The sequence below is a fragment of the Copadichromis virginalis genome, linkage group LG7 (genome assembly GCF_057382275.1).
Source record: "Copadichromis virginalis isolate Kocher_CV1m ecotype Utaka linkage group LG7, C_Virginalis_male_GT1.1, whole genome shotgun sequence".
NCBI lineage: Eukaryota > Metazoa > Chordata > Actinopteri > Cichliformes > Cichlidae > Copadichromis > Copadichromis virginalis.
In genome coordinates, this window is record NC_140624.1 from 20,494,531 (window position 1) to 20,518,304 (window position 23,774).

Here is a 23,774-nt window from a genome sequence, read left to right on the forward strand (position 1 = left end):
TCAACTCACTACCACAAAAAGGACTGATGTAAACATACACCTCTACAAACACCTTACAATAATCATCAAAAGACTCAAAAACAACAAAAACTACCACAAATCCACTACAAACTGGACCTGGGAACAATATGCTTATTTGTACACTCAGTCACATAGTTCTGAACACACACCTAAATTATATTGTATTTGCACATTTTGTATTTTGCACGTCTTTGTCATGTCTCGTCAATAATATCCTGACAATAACTTGAAACTGGTATTCAATACCTACTGCACATTCCACTTTGTATTGTCCCTGTCCTGTCTTTGTTTATCGTACAGTTAATATTGTATAGTTACCATTATAGTATTGTATAGAATTATATAGTTAGTAATTAGTAACTTTTCCCCCTTAATTTTTACTAAAACTTAGCGTGTTATTTATTTTTAATTAGTAGTTTTATATCTCTTGGAGATATATCCTTTATATATTTATAAATGCACCATGGGGGGCTTAGGGTGAAACAGCATGCACTGTATACTGTGTATACTACTGTATTGACAATAAAGCTCTTGAATCTTGATTCTTGAATCTTGAAAATTGTAGTTTAACTGAAAAACAGAAGCATAGAGAGAAGAAATCTGAACGAACTACTTTTATTTATTTTGTTAAAAACAGCAGTAAAAAAGGTTTTGTCTAGCTATCACACATGATGTATCCTTTCATTTTACTTTATTGTTCAAATTACAATGTTAAATAAATGTCTGAAAAATAATTTACATTTAAAAACCAAACAAGCCAGAGTTGGAACATGTTTCAAAACAGATAAAAATGTTCCCCCTACTGTAAAATTCATGTCTAGTTGCTCTTGATGACAGTTAGTCAGCTCTATCTTAGATATGCTTTCTTTTAAGGATGTAATGGTTTGATGGTCCTGGTCCATGGAACCAATGAGATCTGGATCAAACAGACACACACATATATACAGATAGATAGAGAGATACACACACACTTATTAACACATGAGCTCGTGGCATAGACCTGACATGCATAAGGTTTTGCAGTTTTAGGAAGGTCACCTAACAATCCTTTTTGAGGTTGTTGTTGTTGTTTTGGATTTTTTAGTTTTTTGCTTAGCATATACAAAATCAACCATTAATTTAATTAATACAAAATGATTTAATTGTGTAAAAATAAAAAATGCAACTTAAAAACTAATGAATCTGATAAAAACTGATTACCACCTGCTCAGCAGTCTGCACGTTTTCCAGATGGTCCAGTCATTCCATGTGGTCCAATTATTCCAGCTAAACCAGGTGGTTCATCAAGTCCAGTATCTCCTTTAAAGCATGTATAGAAGTATCAGCTGTGATCGTATATGTTCAAATATTCACTTGCAGTCTGAAGAGTAAAATTCTCTCACCACATTAGGAAACTGGTTATATGGAGCTCAAAATCACTCAAACTGGAATTTTAGCCTTATGTCAGCACCACAAAAAGACCACAATAATTACATTTAACCATATATCTAAAAGTAATTTGTATAAATATAATGAACCTATAAATGCAGAGCTTAAAGATAAACAAGAAGGTGTTAAAGGTATTCAAAGTTATTCAGAGATGTTAATTTGTTAAATGGTATTAACACTGCCCTGCGACAGACTGGCGACCTGTCCAGGGTGTACCCTGCCTCTCGCCCTATGACAGCTGGGATAGGCTCCAGCACCCCCGCGACCCTGAAAAGGATAAGCGGAAGCGAATGGATGGATCAATGGATGGTATTAACACTAAAATATAATAGAAACTCACCAATATACAAGCAATTATCCACTAGGCTGCTTCATGCGCTGCTTTCAAACAAATACAGCTCAAAGTACTCAAAGTAAAAAAATATATATAGCACATATTAAAAACAACGAAGTTGACCAAAGTGCTTCACAGTCAGACAGAGTAAAAGCATGAGACAATTAAAACAAAACAATTAAGACAAAACAGGGCAAGAAACAATAGGTGACAACACAACAAGCCAGATAACAGCCAACTAGTTTGAATTAAAAGCCAAAGTAAAAAAATAAGTTTTAGGGCACAATTTAAAAGACGACACAGAGGTACGAATATAAACAGGGTGTTATTCCAGAGTCTAGGTGCTATGGTTGCAAAGGCCCGGTCACCTCTGGATTTCAGTCGAGACCTAGGTTGTGTTAGGAGCATCTGATTGGAAGATCTTACTGCTCTATTGGGATTGTAAAAATGGAGGCGTTTGGATAGATAGCTGGACGCTAAATTGTTTAGAATTTTAAAAGTAAACAAAATAATTTTAAAATCTATATGATATTTAACAGGGAGTCAATATAAGTTGGCTAAAATTGGAGTGATGTGATGATAGATTCTAGTACCTGTTAAGAGATGCACAGCTGCATTTTTAACTAACTGAAGCCGGTAAAGAGAAGAGTGTTGGAGGCCCAAGTAGAGGGAGTTACAGTAGTCCAGTCTGGACGTGATAAATGCGTGGATAAGCTTTTCAAGGTCCTTTAGAGGAAGGAACAGCTTTGCTTTAGATATCTGGCACAGCTGGTAAAAACTGTTTTTACCACAATGGAGACCTGTTTCTCTAGTTTAAAAGAGCTTTCCAGTAATACTCCGAGGTTTCTTACAGTGAGCGAGAGATGGCTTGCGAGAAGACATGCGAGGGCATCAGCTAACTGGTCTGGCGGAGCGTGACTATCAAAAACTATGACTTCGGTCTTATTCTCGTTCAGTGTAAGAAAATTATGTGATAACCAAATTTTAACCTTGTGCTATGTTCATTAGTTGAATTTTCCAAGGAGCATTTTACAATGTCCAACACCTGTGCTGAACTGGTCATTGATATGGGTGTGATATGGGGTGATTATTGAGCAAGGTTTAACTTAAAGTGCATATATATTTATATTTACAAATTTAACTTACAATGAGTATTGCAGGAGCAAGTAAATGCCCTATTTTAAAATCCACACTATGATCAGTGTGGATTTCATTTTTGTTACATGGTCAAGATGCTGAATTACTTACACCAGACGCCATGAAAAGGTCCTCTTCTCTCTCCCAGGTTCAGTCGATGGGTACTTCTCTCCATACTTTGATTGCATGTCCTATTTAAGAAAACATAGATAAAGTATCGAAATGAGTATAAACTATATGGGTGACTGCCAACAAAGTGCATGCTGAAGCCAAAGGTCTAAATAATCATCATACCTCAAGAAGCATGTCACTGATGAGCCTGATTCTCACTCCTTTAGCTCCTCCCCTTAATGAAACTACATCCATCAGTTTTGGAGTCCAATGGCCACGTTTAGCCAGATTCAACGCTTACAGTGGTTATTCTCTTGAATTATTTTTTAATCTGTAGATTACACATACAGAAAAAATGCTATAAAAAGCTTTGACCATTATTACAAACAAATGTCAGGCTTTACAAATGTTTTCTTCAAAAGGAACCTGTTATTTTAAAAGTATTCAATTTAAATTTACTTAAAACTGATAGTGCAGACAGATGATCCACCAAAATCACAATTTAATATATTTTTAAAATATTAAATGATTTTTATCTATGCACAAATTACTTATATAAAAACTTAAAGACAAGAAGATTCACATAGTCTATGCCTGGATGTTACTACCAAAATAGGAACATTTCTTACATGTGGTAGTACAAAATATTTGCTCAACTGTATGAGAATAACATCAGACACAAATCCACTATTGGTCATAACAAAATTGACTAGCACAAAGGCATTGCTTTAGTAGAAGTGTTTGTTACATTCTGGCAGAGGCAGACTGTATGTATTATGAAAAGGACCCAAAATGCAGACACCATGAAACAAAACTTAAATGTTAACAGAAAGCGAGCCGTTTATTAAGGCTGGTGAAAACATTACAAAACAAAAGGCAGAGGAGAAGCTAAACAATAACCTAAACTGGGAGAGCTAAGATAACACAGAAACCCAAAACATGAACCCTAACATGGACACAAAAATACCTAGAGCACAGAACCTGGAAACATGACACAAAGGACAACAGACAACCTGACAATGACACACTGAAAACAGAGGACTTAAATACACAGGAGGTGATTAGGGGAAGTGGGAACACATGGAGGAACAGCTGACTGACATGAGCCTAATGATAGTACAAGGGAAGTGAAACTAAATACAATGAACAAAGAACACACGACTCCTTCAAAATAAAACAGGAAACATGAGACAGACATGATAATACAAACTTGATAACATAAGACACGCAGCGTGAAACACAAAGGGTGAGGGAAACTTAAATACAGGGGAAGAAAACACAAGGAGTCTAATAACCAAATGAACTTCGCTAATCTAATGAACTTAAACATAAACAACATCCAAATAAACTAAAACTTAAAACGCTGGGTCAACAGACCCAAGAACATGACAGAGTTATTTGAAAAGAAAATGTTACTTACCTTAAAATTTCTTTAACATCTGCCTGCAAATCCACCATCCACATTTAAACATTTTACATGTCTGAGTATTTCTCTCATGATAAAACTGTGGTTATAAAGCATTTATCTAGTGAAACATATATGTATGATTTTAATCTTAGAAAGTGCAATGTACAAATTGATACAATCATGCTCAGGTAATGAAGGTGAAATGATTTAATCAAAATGATAATGTACTGCTGCTACATTCCAGGTTACAAGCTGCTTATTCATTTGGAAGCTGAAAAAATCAATACATTTAAATCTGGAAACAAGCCACAGACTAGCCTCAGACTTTGAGCTGCTAATTCTCATTCCAGCCATGTCACACTCACTAACAAGTTTGTTGTTTGATCAAGTCATGCAAATAAACCAGAGATGAGATGCTGGGGCCACCAAACCAGAACACCCTCCATGACTTCTCACTTTGCTGGATGAATATAAATATGGCTACTGTATGGTGAATGGTTACTAAATACTGCAGGTCTCAAAAGAATTTTTCATTTTACCTAAAAATGTAATAAAAGATTTGAAAGAATGATTTGACCTGTTTTATAGGAATAGGAAAATTGCGCCAGATAGATGTGTGATTACATATTTGTACTCCATTTGATTTCCCCACACCAGAACCCAAAGAGTTACACTTTACTTCATGTCATCAAAGGCATTTCTATAACTGACAAACAATGTAAGCATTCATAGAGCATTCACTTGTCACTCTCCAAACACCGTCTTCTGACAACGTGGTGCAGCTTGGATCCTGGATGGATTTGTCTGGCTGCCCTTCTGCCCAGCTGGTAAAGGTCAGAGGTCGGTTTTTCATATCAGCTCCAAGGTTTCCCTCTGCTCTTCCATTGCTGGCATTAATCCAGACTGTTTTAGGACTGTTTTCAAACACTTCAGTGAGTAAGCTATTCTCTTTATCACTCTGGGGCAAAGCCAGCTCTAATCCTCGCTGGGAGCAGAACTCAACAGCTTGGAGGAAAGAGCCTCTTTCCTTGTTGGACACAAAATATTTTCCATCATCAACTCCTCGGGCAAAATCGTAGTTTATAACTGAAAAAAAAACAGCATAGAAAGAGAAATTGGAATGAACTACTTTTATTTTAAAGAAACCAGCAGAAAAAAGATTTCGTCTAGTCATTACACACCATGTATCCTTCCATTTAGCTTTATTGCTCAAAGTTCAAATTATTATGTTAAATAATAATCTGAAAGATAATTGAAATTTTAAAAGCAAACAAGGAAACCCCCCAGAGTTATTAATGATGGAGTTACTGTAAAACCTATGTCCTGTTGCTGCTGATGACACTTACCCAGCTCTAACTTGGTTATTGTTTCCTTTAGGGCTCTAATGGTTTGAAGGTCCTGGTCTATGTAACCAAAGAGCTCTAGATCAAACAGATAAAATTATCAGTGTTGTAGTCATTTGGGACCAACATTTCTTTGTGTATGTTTAAAATTGCAAACTGTTATTAAATAAAAGCTAGTTTTTCTCTTTTGAGCTTCAAATCTCTAATCATGCACGGCGTCAACACGTTAGCACGGTTAGCTCATTAGCGCGGTTAGCTTGTTAGCGCGGTTAGCTCGTTAACGCGTTAGCGCCATCAGCCCCTCACACGGGGCAATCTGCGCTAACTCCTTAAGGGAGATTTGCCAAGTTAATGCGGTTATGGCGTGAACGCCATTTTAATGAGATTAACGCAGACAGCACTAGTAATCAATTAAAATTATAGCTAAGATGCATTTTTTCAAATACCACATTTCTGTGTCTTTCACATTCCAAAACACATTACACTAAATATCGTTCTAAACCAAGGATCAGGTACCCCAGCATAAACAGAGTAATATAGTGTATGCAGTGAAGTGCCAAGAGGACTGCTGTGAGTAGTGACACTATATAAAACAACAATTTGATATTAATAAACCCTACTGATTAAAATGGTAAAAGTAATTTGTATAAATTACATTTAAAATTCTGCATCAAATTTAACAGAGGTTGTTTTTACTTTTGCTCCTGTCAGTCCATTCAATCGTCAGAGTCAGCTCCTATCACTGCCATTGATATATGCCTAGTACAAGTCCTACTACACTCATGCTTGCCTCAATAGATTTTTATTTGGCATAGTCCTTGATTTTAGTACTTGTGTTGTTTTCACCTCAAGTCCAACACCCAGAGACTCTATACTCAAGCGGAAGCAAGGAAATCAAGGACTAGTGAGAACCACTGTCCAGGAGAAGACAACAAAGATCCATGAGTACATCAAAAACATGGCCACAACCAATTATGTGCTTAGTGAATATCTCAGGCAGAAGAGGAGCAAGAAGAGGAAACATCATGGGAGTACAGCCCCCTGTACGGCATTTACGACAGATAGATACAACGAGTGGTTGGACTGAAAGAAAGAAAGTTACAATGGTTAAGGACACTGAATGCATCTATGGGAATGTTTCATAGCAAAGAAAGTAGTTGGTGCTGCCCTTGTGTGCAAAAATGAAAAATAAAACTTAGTAACTAATGAAACTAATAAAAATTGATCTTCACCTGTTCTGCAGTCAGAATCTTCTCCAGATTGTCCAGGAAGTCCAGGTCTTCCAGGAAATCCACGTCCTCCAACTAGTCCAACATATCCAACTGGTCCATTAACTCCAGTATCTCCTTTAAAGCAGGTATGGAAGTATCATACCATATGTTCAGATATTCACTCACAGCCCAAAGAGGAAAAATTCTCTCACAACGTTAGGAAACTGGTTATACAGAGCTAAAAAGCAGTTAAATACCTTATTATTAATTAATCACTACTCAAATGGGAATTTTAGCTTCACGTCAGCACCAAAAAAAGACCATATTTAATGCACTTAACCATATATCTAAGTATAAAGTGTATATAGAAGTATAAATATATTGAGCCTCCACTATCTGATGTCATAAAATGCTCATTCAGTGTCACTGCCATTCATACTTTGTAGCATAAGCCTCTGTTGATACATCATGAAAACTTATTTGGCTATACAAAAGAATTGTAACAAGCTTTAGATAAACTATAAATAGTATCTGGTCAGTAGTCTTGTGGTTTGTAGGATTATTGCTCACCTTTTTGACCTACTGGTCCTGGTACTCCAGGTGGACCAGCTGGTCCAGGAAGTCCACTGTCTCCTTTGGGACCACGAGGACCTGGATTCTGACTGTACCCAATTGGAGCCACCAGGAAAAGGATACAAAATTGGAGCCATGCCATCATTGTTTAAATGCAGAGCTTAAAGATAAACAAGAAGGTGTTAAAGGTTTTCAAAGTTATTCAGAGATGTTAATTTGTTAAATGGTATTAACATTAAAATATAATAAAAACTCACCAGTATACAAGCAGTTATCCACTGGGCTGCTTTGTGTGCTGCTTTCAAACAAATACAGCTCAGAACTCAAAGTCAAAAATATATGAGCCACTCGTTGAAGAGGAAATAAAAACCAGGTGAGTATTTGATTGGAAACAAGGCAGAAAAGAGACAAAAAAACTATGAGGCCCAAAGCCTTCCTCTTTGTAACAAAAAAGGTCTGAGAAAGACTAAAGTGTGTATAGACAAACGTCCATTCAAGCAACATCATTTGATAACACTTTATAATAATTACACACTATAAAGGATTAACTAGGTGTTAGTAAGTGCTTTATTTATCACTTATAAAGTATTGCTCCTCCTTATTATGTAATTTATAAAGTTATATTCAGCTCCAAAGTGTCTTGTAATTTGTTTATTTAAGCTGACTTTACATGTGTGAAAGAACAACATCACTCTTACTATTTTGACTAATTCAGGAGCATTTTGGACCTGAACCTGAGTGGGTGCTGAGTTATCTTACTAAAGCTCGGTAACAGACTACAGACCTGAGGAAAGTTGAACTTTAGGAATCAACTAAAGTAATTAAAAACATCCCAGAGACATTTTCCTGCTTATTGGCTTAATATAATGGGCATTTTGTTTATAGTGTTTACAACTGTTCGTGAGGCTCTGTGAAACAGTTACTTTTGTGATAATCTCATTCATATTTTATTTTAAATGAAGAAGCTTCAGTATTTTAAAGGTAAGATATCCTGTAGCTCCAACTTCTCTTTCTGTCTTAAACCCCTCTTACCATCTTAGACGCTGTTCCAACTTACGTTGCAATCTTCTGCAAATCTCTGGGGGTTGACATTTACACCTGGCAATAAATATTGGTATGTTTTGTATCTCTTTTTGATTTGTCTGTCATTTTTCTGTTGTCAAGATAACCAAGACTTTGTGAGCTACTTGATTTTCATTAATAAATGCTTTATAAGGTAAACATAATAATCAATTTAGATGAAGTCACACAAAATGGTTAAATGACTACCAGTAATTGCCTGAATTAACTATGAATTAAAAAAAAATAAGTACATAAAATAATAATCAAATAAGTTTTTATAAAATTCTCTATTAATAAATTCACAAAAAATGAGCTCATACCTTAATCTTAATAGTGCATGTGAACTTAATAGTATACATGTAAATACTTTGATCACAGTTATATATTATATATGCATGATACATGAACCTATTAATCAAGAATAAACATTTATATCAGTTTTTTAGAAAGGAGGAGTAATGCTTTATAATGTTTTATGAATGATGACTGAAACACTTACTAATACCTTACTAATGCTTAATAGTGTGTCTTTATTATAAATTATATATTTTAATAATGTATATACTCTTATGGTTTTCTGCACTGATGGCTTTGATAGGATTGAATCACTAAGATTGTGCACTTTCAGATGACAGATGATCAAAATGTTTCTTTTTTCAATTAAGCTATTAAACTATTGCTACTGCCTCAGATTCTATCCATCCATCCATCCATTCGCTTCCGCTTATCCTTTTCAGGGTCGCAGGGGGCGCTGGAGCCTATCCCAGCTGTCATAGGGCGAGAGGCAGGGTACACCCTGGACAGGTCGCCAGTCTGTCGCAGGGCCAACACACAGGGACAGACAACCATTCGCACTCACATTCACTTGCACATTCACACCTAGTGACAATTTGGATTATCCAATTAACCTATCCCCACAAGCCTCAGATTCTATTCAGTTACAATTCATTTGTTGTTTTTTATCAATTCATTGTGCATGTTTTCAGATGTGATCAAATTTTAAAGCGAAACAATGAATAGACATTACTTTTTTGAAACCAGGTCATTTATATTTCTTTGAAATGTATCATGTTGGAATGGTGAGCAGTGGAGCCATAAAGTTGTGCACCGTCCAGACCTCTAGCCACCTTCCTGTCTCTGGCCTGGAAAGATAGAAACATACACGTATCCACTTTTTTTTCTTTTTCTTTTAGCATGTCCTGTTTGGTTCAAGAAGAAAGCAATACAATAAACACAACACCATTGCAATAAATTATAACGTGTAATGATAATGGATTGGATTTATATAGCGCTTTTCAAGGCACCCAAAGCGCTTTAAAATGCCACTATTCATTCACTCTCACATTCACTGACTGACAGAAGCGAGGCTGCCATATCGCGCCATCGGCCCCTCGGGCCAACACCAGTTGGAATGTTGTTGCGCAGCACACAAGACTGACAGCACACAATGTGTTTTGAGGAAGCAGCCAAGAAAGATATAGCTTGTGTCTGTGAGCACCCATGTGTACACCTGTGTGGATGAGCACGCTTGTATTCAAAAGGTTTCACCATCGAGGATGTGGGGGTCCATAGCCCCGTCTCCCAGAGCATGAAGCAGGCATAGAGGAGACCCAGGCCCCAGACATCCAGAGGTCCGCAAAGCGCGAGAGCCCAAGGAGGACCATGAGAGGGGCAGCTTCCTGTCGGAGAGCAGCAGGTGTCAGCACGGCCCCTCCTGAGAACCCTCAATGTCTACATGCATTTCAAATTGAGAGGTGGGCGCCGGCGCCAGAGGTGAGGTTGAATACACAGACCGTCCTCTGGACGCCGTATAGCGTGTCCGTGGAAACTCAAAACATCAGATGTCAATCAAAATCCTCTCATAGTCCCCTGAAAATAAGATTCTTGTGTGTTTTCTTTAAATTGTGTGGCTTATATGTACGGTCTCAGTAAAGCTACTTTTTTGCACTGTCCATAACACTCTCTTACACTCAGCCACTTTAATGTCATCTGACAATTTCTGTGTTCCTTTCGTTACAGTTAGTTACGCATATTTTCTGGAAATATTAACAAACAACACACTTAAATTGTTGTTTTAAGAACAACAATGCTTCAGATTTATAAAGCCCTTAAGAGAATGATAGTCAGTGAGGTGAGGGACTTGCATGGGTCGCCATTCAAAGACTGGACTCAAAATGAGTTTCTAGGTAAAGAACTCCTTTCAGGGAACCTCACCTACGTTTCTTTTTTGTTATTAGAAGCAGTTTAAAACACAGAAAAAAGAAAACAAACAGGTGTAATTGTGAAACTAAAAAAGTTGTTAAACAAAACTGCAGATCTTGTGATTTCCCTGAGCTCTACAAACTAAAAAATCTGTTAAAATTTCAAACAATGAGCAACATAATTTCCATCCAGGGAATTATTTGATCGGTTTATCAGTGTAGCTCTAAAAATGGCAACATATTACCCACAATATGCCTTATTGCAGCAGCGATACAAAGAGCAGAGACTGAGGTTAGAGCTTATCGCTCTAACAAAAACAATATCGCAAGCTAAAGGAAAAGTGGAAATTTATAGATTTTTAGTAACACTGAAGTGTTTTACTTTTTTTCCACTTGACTGTTTTTTGTAAATTGTCTTTTAGCTTCTAGTTAGCTTCTGATAGTTGACCAAAATATGATGTATTGAGAAAACACTTACAGTTCTGCTTTTAAAATGGCTCATAAGCAACAAACTAAGTAAAAAAAATGAAGGTTACTTCAAAGACTGCTTCAGAACTGCACAAGATTATTTGCCGTTAGCAGGTTGTTAATGCTATCCATCAAGTCTAACAGTCTGCAGTCTATGAACTAAATTCGGCTAACGCCAGCTAGCAATATTAGCTTGGTGGCAAGTAGCCTTCAGTAATAGTAACAAACACAGCAATAGTACATCGAAGATACTGAAGTGGAATATAACCCAGGTAGCTGCCACAACTAAAACAAGGTAGATGCAGTAGGCTAACATTAGTTTTTAAAAAAGAACTAACTTCCAGATGTTTCTTTAGGTTAGAGGTGGAATCTTTTCACACTGAGAGCAGCTTAGTTGCTGGCAAACAGAATTCGCATTGCATGGTCAGATTTTGCCCATCCCTTTATTCTTTAAATGTGAAGTGCTGCCAGAATTTCCACGTAAGAAATGCATTCCTGCCCATGCACTGCTGGTTTTGTTGACCACCATGTAATCAATTTATTTCAACAAAGTAACTGTATTCTAATTATCACCTTTTTAAACTTTTTAAACACTGGACACAATTAGACAAGGTGGAAGCAATACTGAAGACAATGAACACAGGACAAGGGACTGTCAAAATAAAACAGGAAAGACACAGATATGGAGATGCAAGCTTAACATTGAGTCTGGGGAAGAAACAGTCATTCTGACTGCAGGAGACAGAGAGGGAATATAGAACATGGACACAAGAGTAACTAGATGTGGAACACAGGGAAACCATAGTGACAGAAAACTAAAGACTAGAAACTATAAATATAACGTAAGCAGAAAACAGCTAAGAACCAGAAACATGAACGACACTAAATCAATGAATATCAATCACACCAGAAAACACATAAACACTGAGTCACAGACCCAGTGTCATGACACTATCTGGGCCCAGGATTCTTAATCTCAAGAGTTTCTATTACATTAGAGCTACAATAGCATCCAAATTCTTGTAACAAGCAACATCTGGACACACCTTGAACTTGGGTCTATGGGGTAGTGAAGCTATTAAACTTAACTTGGAGCGCCACCTAGTTTTCTAACAGGCAAAGCACTATTGAGATGAGGAGAATAAAATACTGTTAAAACATGACTATAAAAAACTAACAAATTTTTATGAAAACAATTATGATGTACTTGATTAATTAGTAAACATGTCTGTCACTGTACAGTTTGTTAACAGTTTTTAACATACTGTAAGGGAGGTTGAATTGCAAAAGGTGGAGGTGGAGGCGGAGACAGCTGTCAAGTTGTGACAGTTGGAACTCCAGCCGGCTTCCCTTCCTGTGACTGCCTCCATTCGGCAGGCAGACATACCGTTTGATGTGGGGAAAAACAGTCGTCTGGTTCCGGTGTTCCGCGACAATGAGGTTGACATCTATTTCGAGTCATTTGAGCGAATAGCCACAGCCTTGCACTGGCCACGGGACTCATGGGCCATTTTGCTACAATGTAAGCTGGCAGGTAAGGCTCAGGAAGTTTGTTCCTCGTTGTCAGCTGAGGACTGCCTGGACTATGACAAGCTGAAAAGTGCTATCCTTATATCCTTATGAGCTGGTCCCAGAGACTTATAGGCAGCGTTTCCGGAGATTGAATAGGGGACAGGGTCAGTCCTATCTTGATTTTGCCAGGGAAAAAAGTGTCCTTTTCGATTGGTAGTGTGCGGCCTGCAAAGCTGCTGACCGTGCTTCGATCTGTAAACAAATGCGGACAAAGGAATTTAAGAATGATTAATGGGGTGAATTTTATAATGGGAAATGACATAGCGGGTGGGAAAGTTTATCCTACCCCTGAGGTGACCAACAATCCTGTTGTAGAGCCTGTTTTAGATACCCTGAGCCAGCATGACCTGACCACTTCATGCAATATACACTAATGGCCTTTGGCATGAAAAATGCCCCAGCTACCTTTCAACGTTTAATGCAGTTGGTGTTGGGAGATGTGTCCCAGTGCAATGTGTATCTAAATGATGTAGTGCTATACACAGACACATGGGGAGATCATATGTCCCTCCTGAGGACAGTGTTTCAGCGGCTAGCCGAGGCCTCGTTGACCCTCAATCTCACTAAATGCGAGTTTGGTAAGGCAACAGTCACTTACCTAGGTAAGCAGGTGGGGTTTGGACAGGTCAGCCCGGTGGAGGCGAAGATTGCTGCAATCTTAGACTACCCGATTCCAACCACCAGACGGGAACTGAAGCGGTTCCTAGGTATGACCGGATATTACCGGTGCTTCTGTAAGAACGTTTCTGGTGGTCGCTAACCAAACTATGTAGTCCAAAGGTGCCTTTTGAATGGTCAGTTGAGTGCCAGCATGCCTTTGAGTCAGCAAAATCCCTCCTGTGCAGCACCCCTGTCTTGGCGGCTCCTAATTTCTCTCGACCCTTCAAGCTAGAGGTCGATGCCAGCGCCACCGGAGCTGGAACTGTCCTACTGCAGGATGATGAGGAGGGTGTGTGCCATCCGGTCTGTTATTTCTCTGTGAAGATCAAACGGCATCAGCTGAACTACTCTACCATAGAGAAGGAAGCTTTAGCTCTGCTTCTGGCTCTGCAGCATTTCACAGTGTATGTGGGCTCCAGCTCTTCCCCGGTGACTAGGGTTGCCAACTCCCTGAAAAATAAATAAGGGACACCTCGTGGCCAGGGCCGGGCAACCTAGTTGTCTTCACCCTTCCCAGTGTGGTAGCTCTTTTTTGTGTGTGTGAAATTATTTTTTAACCATTTGACTTGAATTTGATTTAAGCAGATGCATATTCTTTGTGATATGACCATATGGGAAACAAATGATCATTTAGCCATTTATTTTTAGCTCAAAATGACAACATTAACACAGTAAAACAGGTCTCTTTCTTAAACAGAAGCCTGTCATGCTTAACTTTTGAGAATAAAAGTAAATCTTTCTTTAAAAGAACTCTGTCCTGCTTAACTTAAAATTATATAAATTAATAGAAAGCAATAGAACGAAAAATATTCTTGCAACTGTGCACATTTAGTGCATTTAGTACAATTGGCTTCAGTTGAGGTATTATTTCAGCTTTTCTAATGCTAATCAGCTGCTCCTGTTTGTAAACCCACTTGTTCCCATGATTACGCATCATAACTCATCATCATTATTCATCTATGTATTACTTTTACGTATTAGTCATCTATTTGTTGTAATCATCTATCCTTGCAGTTGTTTATTACACAAAATAAATTATATTATCACACTTCTGGCCACATAGCGCTGATATTCACTGCACATGCCCATATTAACCTTAACCAGAGGGTTTAAAAAACAAACCAGTGTTTACATACCATATCTGCTTCTGCCGTGGCCTGGTGGACAAGAAATTGGTTAAGGGTTCCCTGAGCTTTCACGCCCCTCATGTTCTTCATGTGCCCACCATTAGAAGCATGCCTATGGAAAAAGTGCGCCGGCACACAGTGCAGTGCGCTTTATAGGTGTTATGGTGACCTTTTCCAGCCAGGTGTTTCCCTTTTCCCATTCCTCCCTGTGCTTTTGCAGCCTTTTTTTCTTTCTCTGAGCGAACAAACATTGCTGCTCTAATGCTGGGCTCACACTGTGCGATTTCTGGCCCATTTTGAGACGATTTTTGAGTCGTGCGACCGATTTGGTGATCGGCCCAATTTTGGCCTTCATCGTGCATCGTGTAGTATACGTGGGGTAACGAGAAGCGATTAACACCTCGAGCAGCTCCCGATCATCAATCGCTCGTGAGCCGCTCACACTGCTCACGCGCAAACACGTAAACGTCGGTGAAAAAGACGGAGCAGCACGGCAGTGCAGCGTGTGATCTGGACACAAGTGATGGAGGCACAACTTGTAGAACTTCGGAAAGCTCATCCGAGCCTTTTCGATGTGGCATCACACAATTATCACGACCACAACAACCGTGAAAATAGTTGGATTTACATGCTGCTCAATCACAGCTGCCTGATCAATGTTTTTCATTAGCAATTTAGCAAAGTTGATGGTGGTGGTGTGTCTGTGTGAGTGAAAGACAGAGCGACAGATTTTCTGTTATAACCTTCATGTTATGGAGGCACAGTGTGAGCACTCGGGTCGCATCAGAGCATCGGGCGGTATAGTGTGAGACCTGCATCGTGACCTACCAACTTCTAACCCCTGCGAGTCAATCGTGCAGTTTGAGCAGGAGCTGAATAACGTGACTGAAAAAAATCACACAGTGTCTGCCCAGCTTTAGGTGTACTGTCGTCCGAGACCGCAGTGTCGGCGTTTGTTTCCCTGTTGGCCATGCTTCTTGTTGTGGTCATCTGTTGTCTTCCGGTATTTTCTCCGCAAGCGACCTTTCCTCGACCAATGAGATGAGCGGTAATCTGAATTGTCATAAGTGTGCTGTCAGCTCATTGGTCACAAAGCAGGAGAGGGGCTGGGAGTTATGCTTTCAAACAAAGCGTTAATTCCATTAACATTTATAGACTACTTTTGATTCTCACTGTATTACGGGACAAAGTGCGTCCCTTATTAGCTCAACACGGGACGTGTGCTTTTGTTTCTAAATACGGGACGATTCCGTTTTTTAAGGGACGGTTGGCAACCCTACCGGTGACCGTGTTCACAGATCACAATCCCCTCATTTTTCTGAACCGGATGTACAACCACAACCAATGACTGATGCGCTGGGCACTGCTGGCCCAGGATTATAATCTGGTGATCAAACACAAAAAAGGTACTGACAATATAGTAGCTAATGCACTGTCACGCAGCTCACAATTAGGTGTCTTTGTTGTTTTGGTAGAGCTTGAATGTAAGGGGGGGGGGGGATGTTACATTCTGTGAGGCTGTGGGAGAGTGTGACTGGGGTGTTTGCCCGCTCTCTCCGCCTCCTCCTCCTTTGCCACTCCTACCCCCTCTGTCTCTCTCACTCTCCTCTCTCCCCAGGACACAGCTGCTTTTGATTAACCTCGTTTGCCACCTGGATCCAGTCAGCAATCACCTCTGAGGCTATGTAAGCAGGGGATGAACTGTGAGCGAGGTGTTTTTTTCCCCCTTGTGGCTCTACACGTTTTTCTGCTAGGTTTTGGACAGGCAGCCTACTTCGACTAGTGAGTAGACGGGCTTGTGGGCCCTGAGATTGTCTCCTTGTGGTGAGGAGTAAAGTAAGAAGTGTGGGAAGTGCCTCCCTTATTTGTTTGGTAGTTTTTTCTTTTGTTGCTGTGAGGGTTTCCTTTGTTTCTTTGGCATTATTGGTAAAACAGCGTTGCCGGCTCTTTAAGATAAGGTTATTTGTAATAAAACTATATTATTATAGAACAACTCTGTCTGTTTTCCTTTTCATTCTATTTCTGGACGCATTTGTTACTGGTCCCCTCCCTCACAGGCCTAGACCTCTTCGTGGGGACGTAACATGCCCTTTGAAAAGTAGGTGAATCTAGCTCCTGAATGATGAACTGGGGACTTTATAGGATTTGGCAAAACATCCAGAGCACAAAATATGTTTGAATCAAGTAACAGGTGCTATATCACCCTATATCAGGTGTGCATAATTATTAGGCAACGTCCTTTCCTTTGGCAAAATGGGTCAAAAGAAGGACATGACAGGCTCAGAAAAGTCAAAAATAGTGAGATATCTTGCAGAGGGATGCAGCAGTCTCAAAACTGCAAAGCTTCTGAAGCGTGATCATCGAACAATCAAGCGTTTCATTCAAAATAGTCAACAGGTTCGCAAGAAGCGTGTGGAAAAACCAAGGCGCAAAATAACTGCCCATGAACTGAGAAAAGTCAAGCGTGCAGCTGCCAAGATGCCACTTGCCACCAGTTTGGCCATGTTTCAGAGCTGCAACATCACTGGAGTGCCCAAAAGCACAAGGTGTGCAATACTCAGAGACATGGCCAAGGTAAGAAAGGCTGAAAGACGACCACCACTGAACAAGACACACAAGCTGAAACGTCAAGACTGGGCCAAGAAATATCTCAAGACTGGTTTTTCTAAGGTTTTATGGACTGATGAAATGAGAGTGAGTCTTGATGGGCCAGATGGATGGGCCTGTGGCTGGAATGGTAAAGGGCAGAGAGCTCCAGTCCGACTCAGACGCCAGCAAGGTGGAGGTGGAGTACTGGTTTGGGCTGGTATCATCAAAGATGAGCTTGTGGGGTCTTTTCGGGTTGAGGATGGAGTCAAGCTCAACTCCCAGTCCTACTGCCAGTTTCTGGAAGACACCTTCTTCAAGCAGTGGTACAGGAAGAAGTCTGCATCCTTCAAGAAAAACATGATTTTCATGTAGGACAATGCTCCATCACACGTGTCCAAGTACTCCACAGCGTGGCTGGCAAGAAAGGGTATAAAAGAAGAAAAACTAATGACATGGCCACCTTGTTCACCTGATCTGAACCCCATTGAGAACCTGTGGTCCATCATCAAATGTGAGATTTACAAGGAGGGAAAACAGTACACCTCTCTGAACAGTGTCTGGGAGGCTGTGGTTGCTGCTGCACGCAATGTTGATGGTGAACAGATCAAAACACTGACAGAATCCATGGATGGCAGGCTTTTGAGTGTCCTTGCAAAGAAAGGTGGCTATATTGGTCGCTGATTGGTTTTTGTTTTGTTTTTGAATGTCAGAAATGTATATTTGTGAATGTGGAGATGTTATATTGGTTTCACTGGTAAAAATAAATAATTGAAATGGGTATATATTTGTTTTTTGTTAAGTTGCCTAATAATTATGCACAGTAATAGTCACCTGCACACACAGATATCCCCCTAAAATAGCTAAAACTAAAAACAAACTAAAAACTACTTCCAAAAACATTCAGCTTTGATATTAATGAGTTTTTTGGGTTCATTGAGAACATGGTTGTTGTTCAATAATAAAATTATTCCTCAAAAATATAACTTACCTAATAATTCTGCACTCCCTGTATGTTTTTTGTTTTTTTTTAGTTCAAATATAATTGGCTATTTTTATAAGACCATATTGGCTCCTGTGCTCCTGTCATACTGAACTGAACTGTTTTACATGACAATAATACTGAAAAAGACTATGGTGCTTTCTAAAAGCTTTTGTGTGTGTGTGTGTAATAAACAGATTTGCATTGTTTTGAAAAACAAACAAACAAACCATCAGCTGGAAACTGGAACTGATGTTACAGACTGTGAGTGAAAAATACTTCGAGAGCATGTTAAATCCTCAGTATTTCATCTTTTAAAATTGAATTAAATCTGCTATTAATGAATAATGACGCATCATTGAAGTGCAAGCTTTTTTTTTATTTGATATTTCTGTCCTTGCAGATGTGGAGAGAGACAAAAGCATGCTCCTGTATGTACATGTTTAATAAATAGGTCAGCATAGGAGGCCAAGAAGAGTCCAGTCTATTGCTCTTATGGTCTAACATTAATAATAGAAGTATGAACAACCCAGTGACTTTTCTCAGTGTCTCATATAAACCATTTCAGTGTCTCATCTTTAACTGCAGGTCTAAACATTCTTCTGTTCTGTCAGAGCACCAGAGCAAATATCTGAACCAGAGCATTGACTCCAATGACAAATTAACCCTGGCTAAAGACTAGTTTCTTTAGTTCTTTAAATATCTGAACCAGAGCACCGACATTAATGAACAAACTGATTTCTTTAGTCACAATAAAATCATTCATGTGCAAGGATTAGCTACCAAACGTGACTTTCCCCAGCAGGTGACAACTCACCTTAGCTATCTAACAAGGATGTTAGCTACAGAATAGCTTAAAAACACATTTAACTTACCAAAAAAGTGCAGCGGGGCCTCAGGTCCTTGTGTTGGTTTGTCAGTTTTACAGCTAAAAACCACAGTGTGTGTGGTTTTCAAAAATAAACACTGGCCTTCCTCTCAGCTTTGCCACTCTGTTTGCGATTCTTGAACAGAGATGTGCAAGTTTGTCAGTGACTACAGCTGCAAGTCAAAGCTGTTATGATGATGTTGCACTACAATTTTACAGCATTATGGTCATAATTAGAATCAAACTTATGACAAAGGATACCGAAACACTCCTTGATGAGCACCACTAATAATGACACAAAGCGTCTTAGGGAAAATTTTATCTGAGGAGAACTTTTTTAAGGAGCTGTTAGGTTACATCTTTTACATCAGCTAGCACAAAGGAGCTAGTGGATTTGATATCTAGCCAGAAGCTAGAAAGTGACAGTGTTAGCCTACTGCAGGATGTTAAAGATCACTTAAATTAGCTTTCAGCTGGAACACCTCTGACTCATCATATAGCTGCAACAGTATGAAAGGCAATAATATAAAAATAAACATGTTGCCTAATTGCAACTACAGCAAGAAATTAGCTTCTAGTTATTCCTTCTAACTACACATCAGGCTTTCAGCTAGGTCTGAGTTAGGCAAGTCTCTAAAATAATTATTTTAATTTATTACTTTTATTCTTATGTGTCATTTAAGCTCAAACATCTTTATATTTACTGATTATGTTCTGATCAGTATTGAGCATACTGTGATCAAGAAAATCACATATCAATCATAATTATGTGTTTAACCCATACAACATTTAACACTATTTTTCTTGCTCAAAAGTATGAGTTCTTATCTTCTCAAACTCAGACACAAATAGAAAGGTCAATAATGGATCATGTCTACTGTCGTGTGTTCTTTTTCTCTGGGATAAAGAGAGCTCAGGTTCAGTTCAAGTGTAACAGATTTATTGTATCAAGCAGTTCAAAGAATAATTCATGTACACGGATCTCCTTCCGGTTAGAAAACCACAGTCTACAGCAAACTGCTGTAGCCAACCACCAGAAGAGAGATGCTCCTAACTTAGCGGTGTACACATATTCATAAAAGAGAATGTGCTTCTATCTGATTGGTCAAAAAAAGCGTTGCGAAGAGGCCGCGGCTTATACTTTAGCCCCCCTTATTGATGGTCTTCTTCTCCTCCCTCAGTTGCAGCTTTACCTGGGGATGGACACACACACACACACACACACACACACTTACTTATCCCTGACCTGTTACCCAGTTTCATGCATCTAAAGTAGCATCTATCTTTGAGAGCTACTGTCTCTTGACCTCGCTTGGGTTACTCCCACATTCTTTTCACTAAGTCTGCACAAACAATCCTCAGTCATGTGAATCTATAACTTTTCTGTTTATTTTATTCTGAGTGCTCAGTAGTGAAATTAGCTATTAAAGTGATCTAAAATTAATTACAGTCCCAATACCATTTGCCAGCACAGGTCTTGTAAACCAAACTTTTCTAGTCCTCACACTATGCACACAAAAACTAGAATAGCCTGAATAGAAATTTTCAGTACTCACAGTACATCTCTCTGCTAACATATTCATTGGCCTTATATCTAATCCTTACTAGCAGATAGGGAACAACTCTGTTTTAGCACTCTGTCCATTTTCAACACATTGTTAACACATAAGGCTGGATGTCAAGTCCTTTTATACCCTCAGCTGTGATGGCAAAGGGGAAGGGGAATCAACATGTGATTCAGGCTTTTCACACATGAACTATCAGTGTGAAGCTGTAATCATTATATTTGTCTGTATGTACTGTAATGGGTTTCTGCAGTGCTAACTTGGATCTGATTGAATCATCAATGTTATGCACGTTCAGATGTCCGATATGAGCAAAATGTTTTCCTTTCTATCACCACAAGTTGTGGCTTTTAAAAAAACAAACTATTTCACTACTTCAGATTTTCTTCATTTACTACTCAGCTGCACATGTGACACATTTTCAATTTATACATTTTCTAATCTGAAAATAAAACTTGTCAATAAAAAAAATAGAGAAGATTTCCGTTTAAGACTGTTGGAAAATGATGTTTATTTCCAGACAATGTGATTTAAAAGTTAAAAAGCAGCAAAATATATTTTAAGTAAAAATGCAAATGTGAACTAATCACAGCAGAAGGCAACTCTAAAATGCTTCTAATGTACATATTATCTAAATCTGTCATAGAGCAAAAATATAACTGTCACAAACACAAGGACACCTAATACTGTGGCAGCAATGTTAAAAGTTTGAGCAGTGGAGCCATAACGTCGTGCACCATCCACATCTCCAGCCATCTTCCTGTCTCTGGCCTGGAAGGATGAAAGCATTTTATACACTTTAAAACTGTAAACCAACACATGTTCAATGCTTGCTGTAAGACACTTATGTCATTTTGTATTTTATGATTTCCTTTCACTATTGTTAGTAAGTCATTTGTTTGGATTGTAGTTTTGCTTGGAGCTGATTGGTTTTATGAATATTATTTTCATTTTTGTTGGTTGTTTTACTGACATTTGATATATATTTTTTATCTTGTTATAACTTTATTTATGAGTTTATCTTACTGAGCTTTATGATGTACCATATCACTTAACATAATGTTCTGTTAAATATTTTGATTTTTTACATATTTACCTCAGTTAATTTCTGTATACTCCTATTTCATTTAATTGCACACCTCATTTGTATAGTTTTCACGTTTTATCATATTTTACATCAACATTATATCTCTAGATAGATAGATATTCTTTTGTTATAGGTTGTCTTAATATTCTGGCTTCTGTAACACAGGAATTTCACAAAATGTAAGGTCTAAAAAATTAAAATGTTTCGCAATAAACTCACCTTGATGGAATAAATGAGAGCTGCAAGCCCAAAGCAGAAAGGATTTGTGTAGACAAAGGAAAAGAGCGACCAGATAATATAGTCGTTGGGGGGCTCTGTGATGACTGGTTGCCCTCTGGTGATGTTCACAGCAGTGTGCTGGACCACTCCAGGCTGACCAGGGAGTCCACCATAAATCACGCTCTGCAATGGCACGGCTTCAGTCGGGCAAACTTGAGGATACATCGTTCAAACTGTTCTTAGCTCAGCTGCAATGTGGAGAGGATAAAAGTGTGAACAAAAACAAGAGAGTCACCACAAGTTGTGGCTTTTAAAGCTTTTTTTGGGGGGGGTGGACAGGAAGCCCAGGAAAACCTTTACTACAATAGTGTGATTCATCACTACAAAAGAAGTGAGATACTAAGAATGCATGAAACTCTCAAATCTAAATATTAACATGTAAAGAAAGCACTGCCAGTAATAAAGCCTTTACATGTACTTCTATTCTGGACTCCATCGCTCCCCTAAAATCACTCCGTCCCAAAGCTCACGCTGAACCCTGGATTACAGACTCTGTTCGTGCTCTTAGGTGCTCCTGCAGGTGTGCTGAGAGAAAGTGGAAAAAGGACAAGCTGCAAATCTCCTTCAATATCCTGAGAGACTCTCTTTTAACTTATCAGAAAGCTGCTAAAAAGGCTAAGTCCTCCTACATATCTAACCTGGTCAGCAGTAATGTCCATAAACCTCAGACTCTGTTTCGTGTTTTAAACTCCATTGTTGATCCTCATACGTCCACCTGCCTCACACCTTCTGCCACCCTCTGCAATGACTTTTTATATTTCTTTGTTAATAAGATTTCCTCCCTGCAATCTGTCATTTCACCTCCACCTTTCAATCCCTGTGTTTCTCCCTCGTGCCAATCTGCCTTTAACCAGTTTGAGCTAATCTCTCTTTCTCAGCTGCATGAAACAGTCTGCAAGGTCAAGTCTACCAACTGTTCCACTGACGCTATCCCCTCTCGTCTTCTGAAACAGGTCCTGGACTCAGTTGGACCTGTCCTTCTGGTCCTGATCAATGCCTGTCTCAGCTCTGGTTGTTTCCCAACACTTTTTAAGCTTGCTGTTGTTCAACCTCTCCTCAAAAAGCCTAACCTGGACCCATCTATACTCTCTAATTATAGGCCCATCTCCAATCTGCCCTTTCTGTCCAAAGTACTGGAACGAGCTGTCCTCAGGCAGCTCCAGTCATTTTTAGACAACAACAATCTCTATGAGAAGTTTCAGTCTGGTTTTAGAGCTCGTCACAGCACTGAAACCGCCTTACTGAGAGTTTTTAATGATTTGCTTTTAACTGTAGACTCTGGTTGTTCTGCTGTCCTAGTAACCTTAGACCTGACTGCAGCCTTCGACACTGTTGATCACAACATACTGTTATCCCGCCTAGAACACTGTGTCAGTTTGAAAGGTACTGTCTTAAAGTTTTTCCAGTCCTACCTGGATAACAGGAGTTTTTCTGTTCACCTCGGTGAACTGTCATCTCCCAGAGCTCCTTTAACTTGTGGTGTACCTCAGGGGTCCATTCTAGGCCCCCTGCTGTTTACTCTGTATTTGCTCCCTCTGGGTGATGTGCTGCGCAAACATAATGTGTCCTTCCACACCTTTGCTGATGACATTCAGATCTACCTCCCTCTGAGGTTAGACTGTAAGGACTCTCTGCAGCCGTTATTTTCTTGTCTGTCTGACATTAAGACTTGGATGGCTCTTAACTTCCTACATCTAAATGAAAGTAAAACGGAAGTCATTGTGTTTGGGCTTCCTAAAGACCCCAACCTT

General features: G+C 39.0%; 1 protein-coding gene and 2 long non-coding RNA genes across 3 annotated transcripts; all 3 read right to left on the bottom strand.

Moving 5' to 3' along the window:
- Nucleotides 1-723: 723 nt before the first annotated feature.
- On the bottom strand, nucleotides 724-2,158 carry LOC146704944 (uncharacterized). The gene is made up of 3 exons (XR_014921674.1): nucleotides 1,790-2,158; nucleotides 1,225-1,320; nucleotides 724-937 (listed from the first exon to the last, which is right to left on the bottom strand). It is a non-coding gene; the product is annotated as an uncharacterized LOC146704944 (long non-coding RNA).
- Nucleotides 2,159-4,630: 2,472 nt separating this feature from the next.
- Nucleotides 4,631-7,820, bottom strand: LOC146704945 (phospholipase A2 inhibitor subunit B-like). Its single transcript, XM_085465156.1, has 4 exons — nucleotides 7,564-7,820; nucleotides 7,015-7,128; nucleotides 5,786-5,860; nucleotides 4,631-5,525 (listed from the first exon to the last, which is right to left on the bottom strand). The coding sequence occupies exons 1-4, from the start codon at nucleotides 7,709-7,711 to the stop codon at nucleotides 5,140-5,142; spliced, it is 723 nt and encodes a 240-aa protein (XP_085321282.1). The 5' UTR covers nucleotides 7,712-7,820; the 3' UTR covers nucleotides 4,631-5,139.
- A 3,976-nt stretch (nucleotides 7,821-11,796) lies between these two features.
- On the bottom strand, nucleotides 11,797-15,956 carry LOC146704946 (uncharacterized). The gene is made up of 3 exons (XR_014921244.1): nucleotides 14,666-15,956; nucleotides 13,468-13,845; nucleotides 11,797-13,061 (listed from the first exon to the last, which is right to left on the bottom strand). It is a non-coding gene; the product is annotated as an uncharacterized LOC146704946 (long non-coding RNA).
- Nucleotides 15,957-23,774: the final 7,818 nt, after the last annotated feature.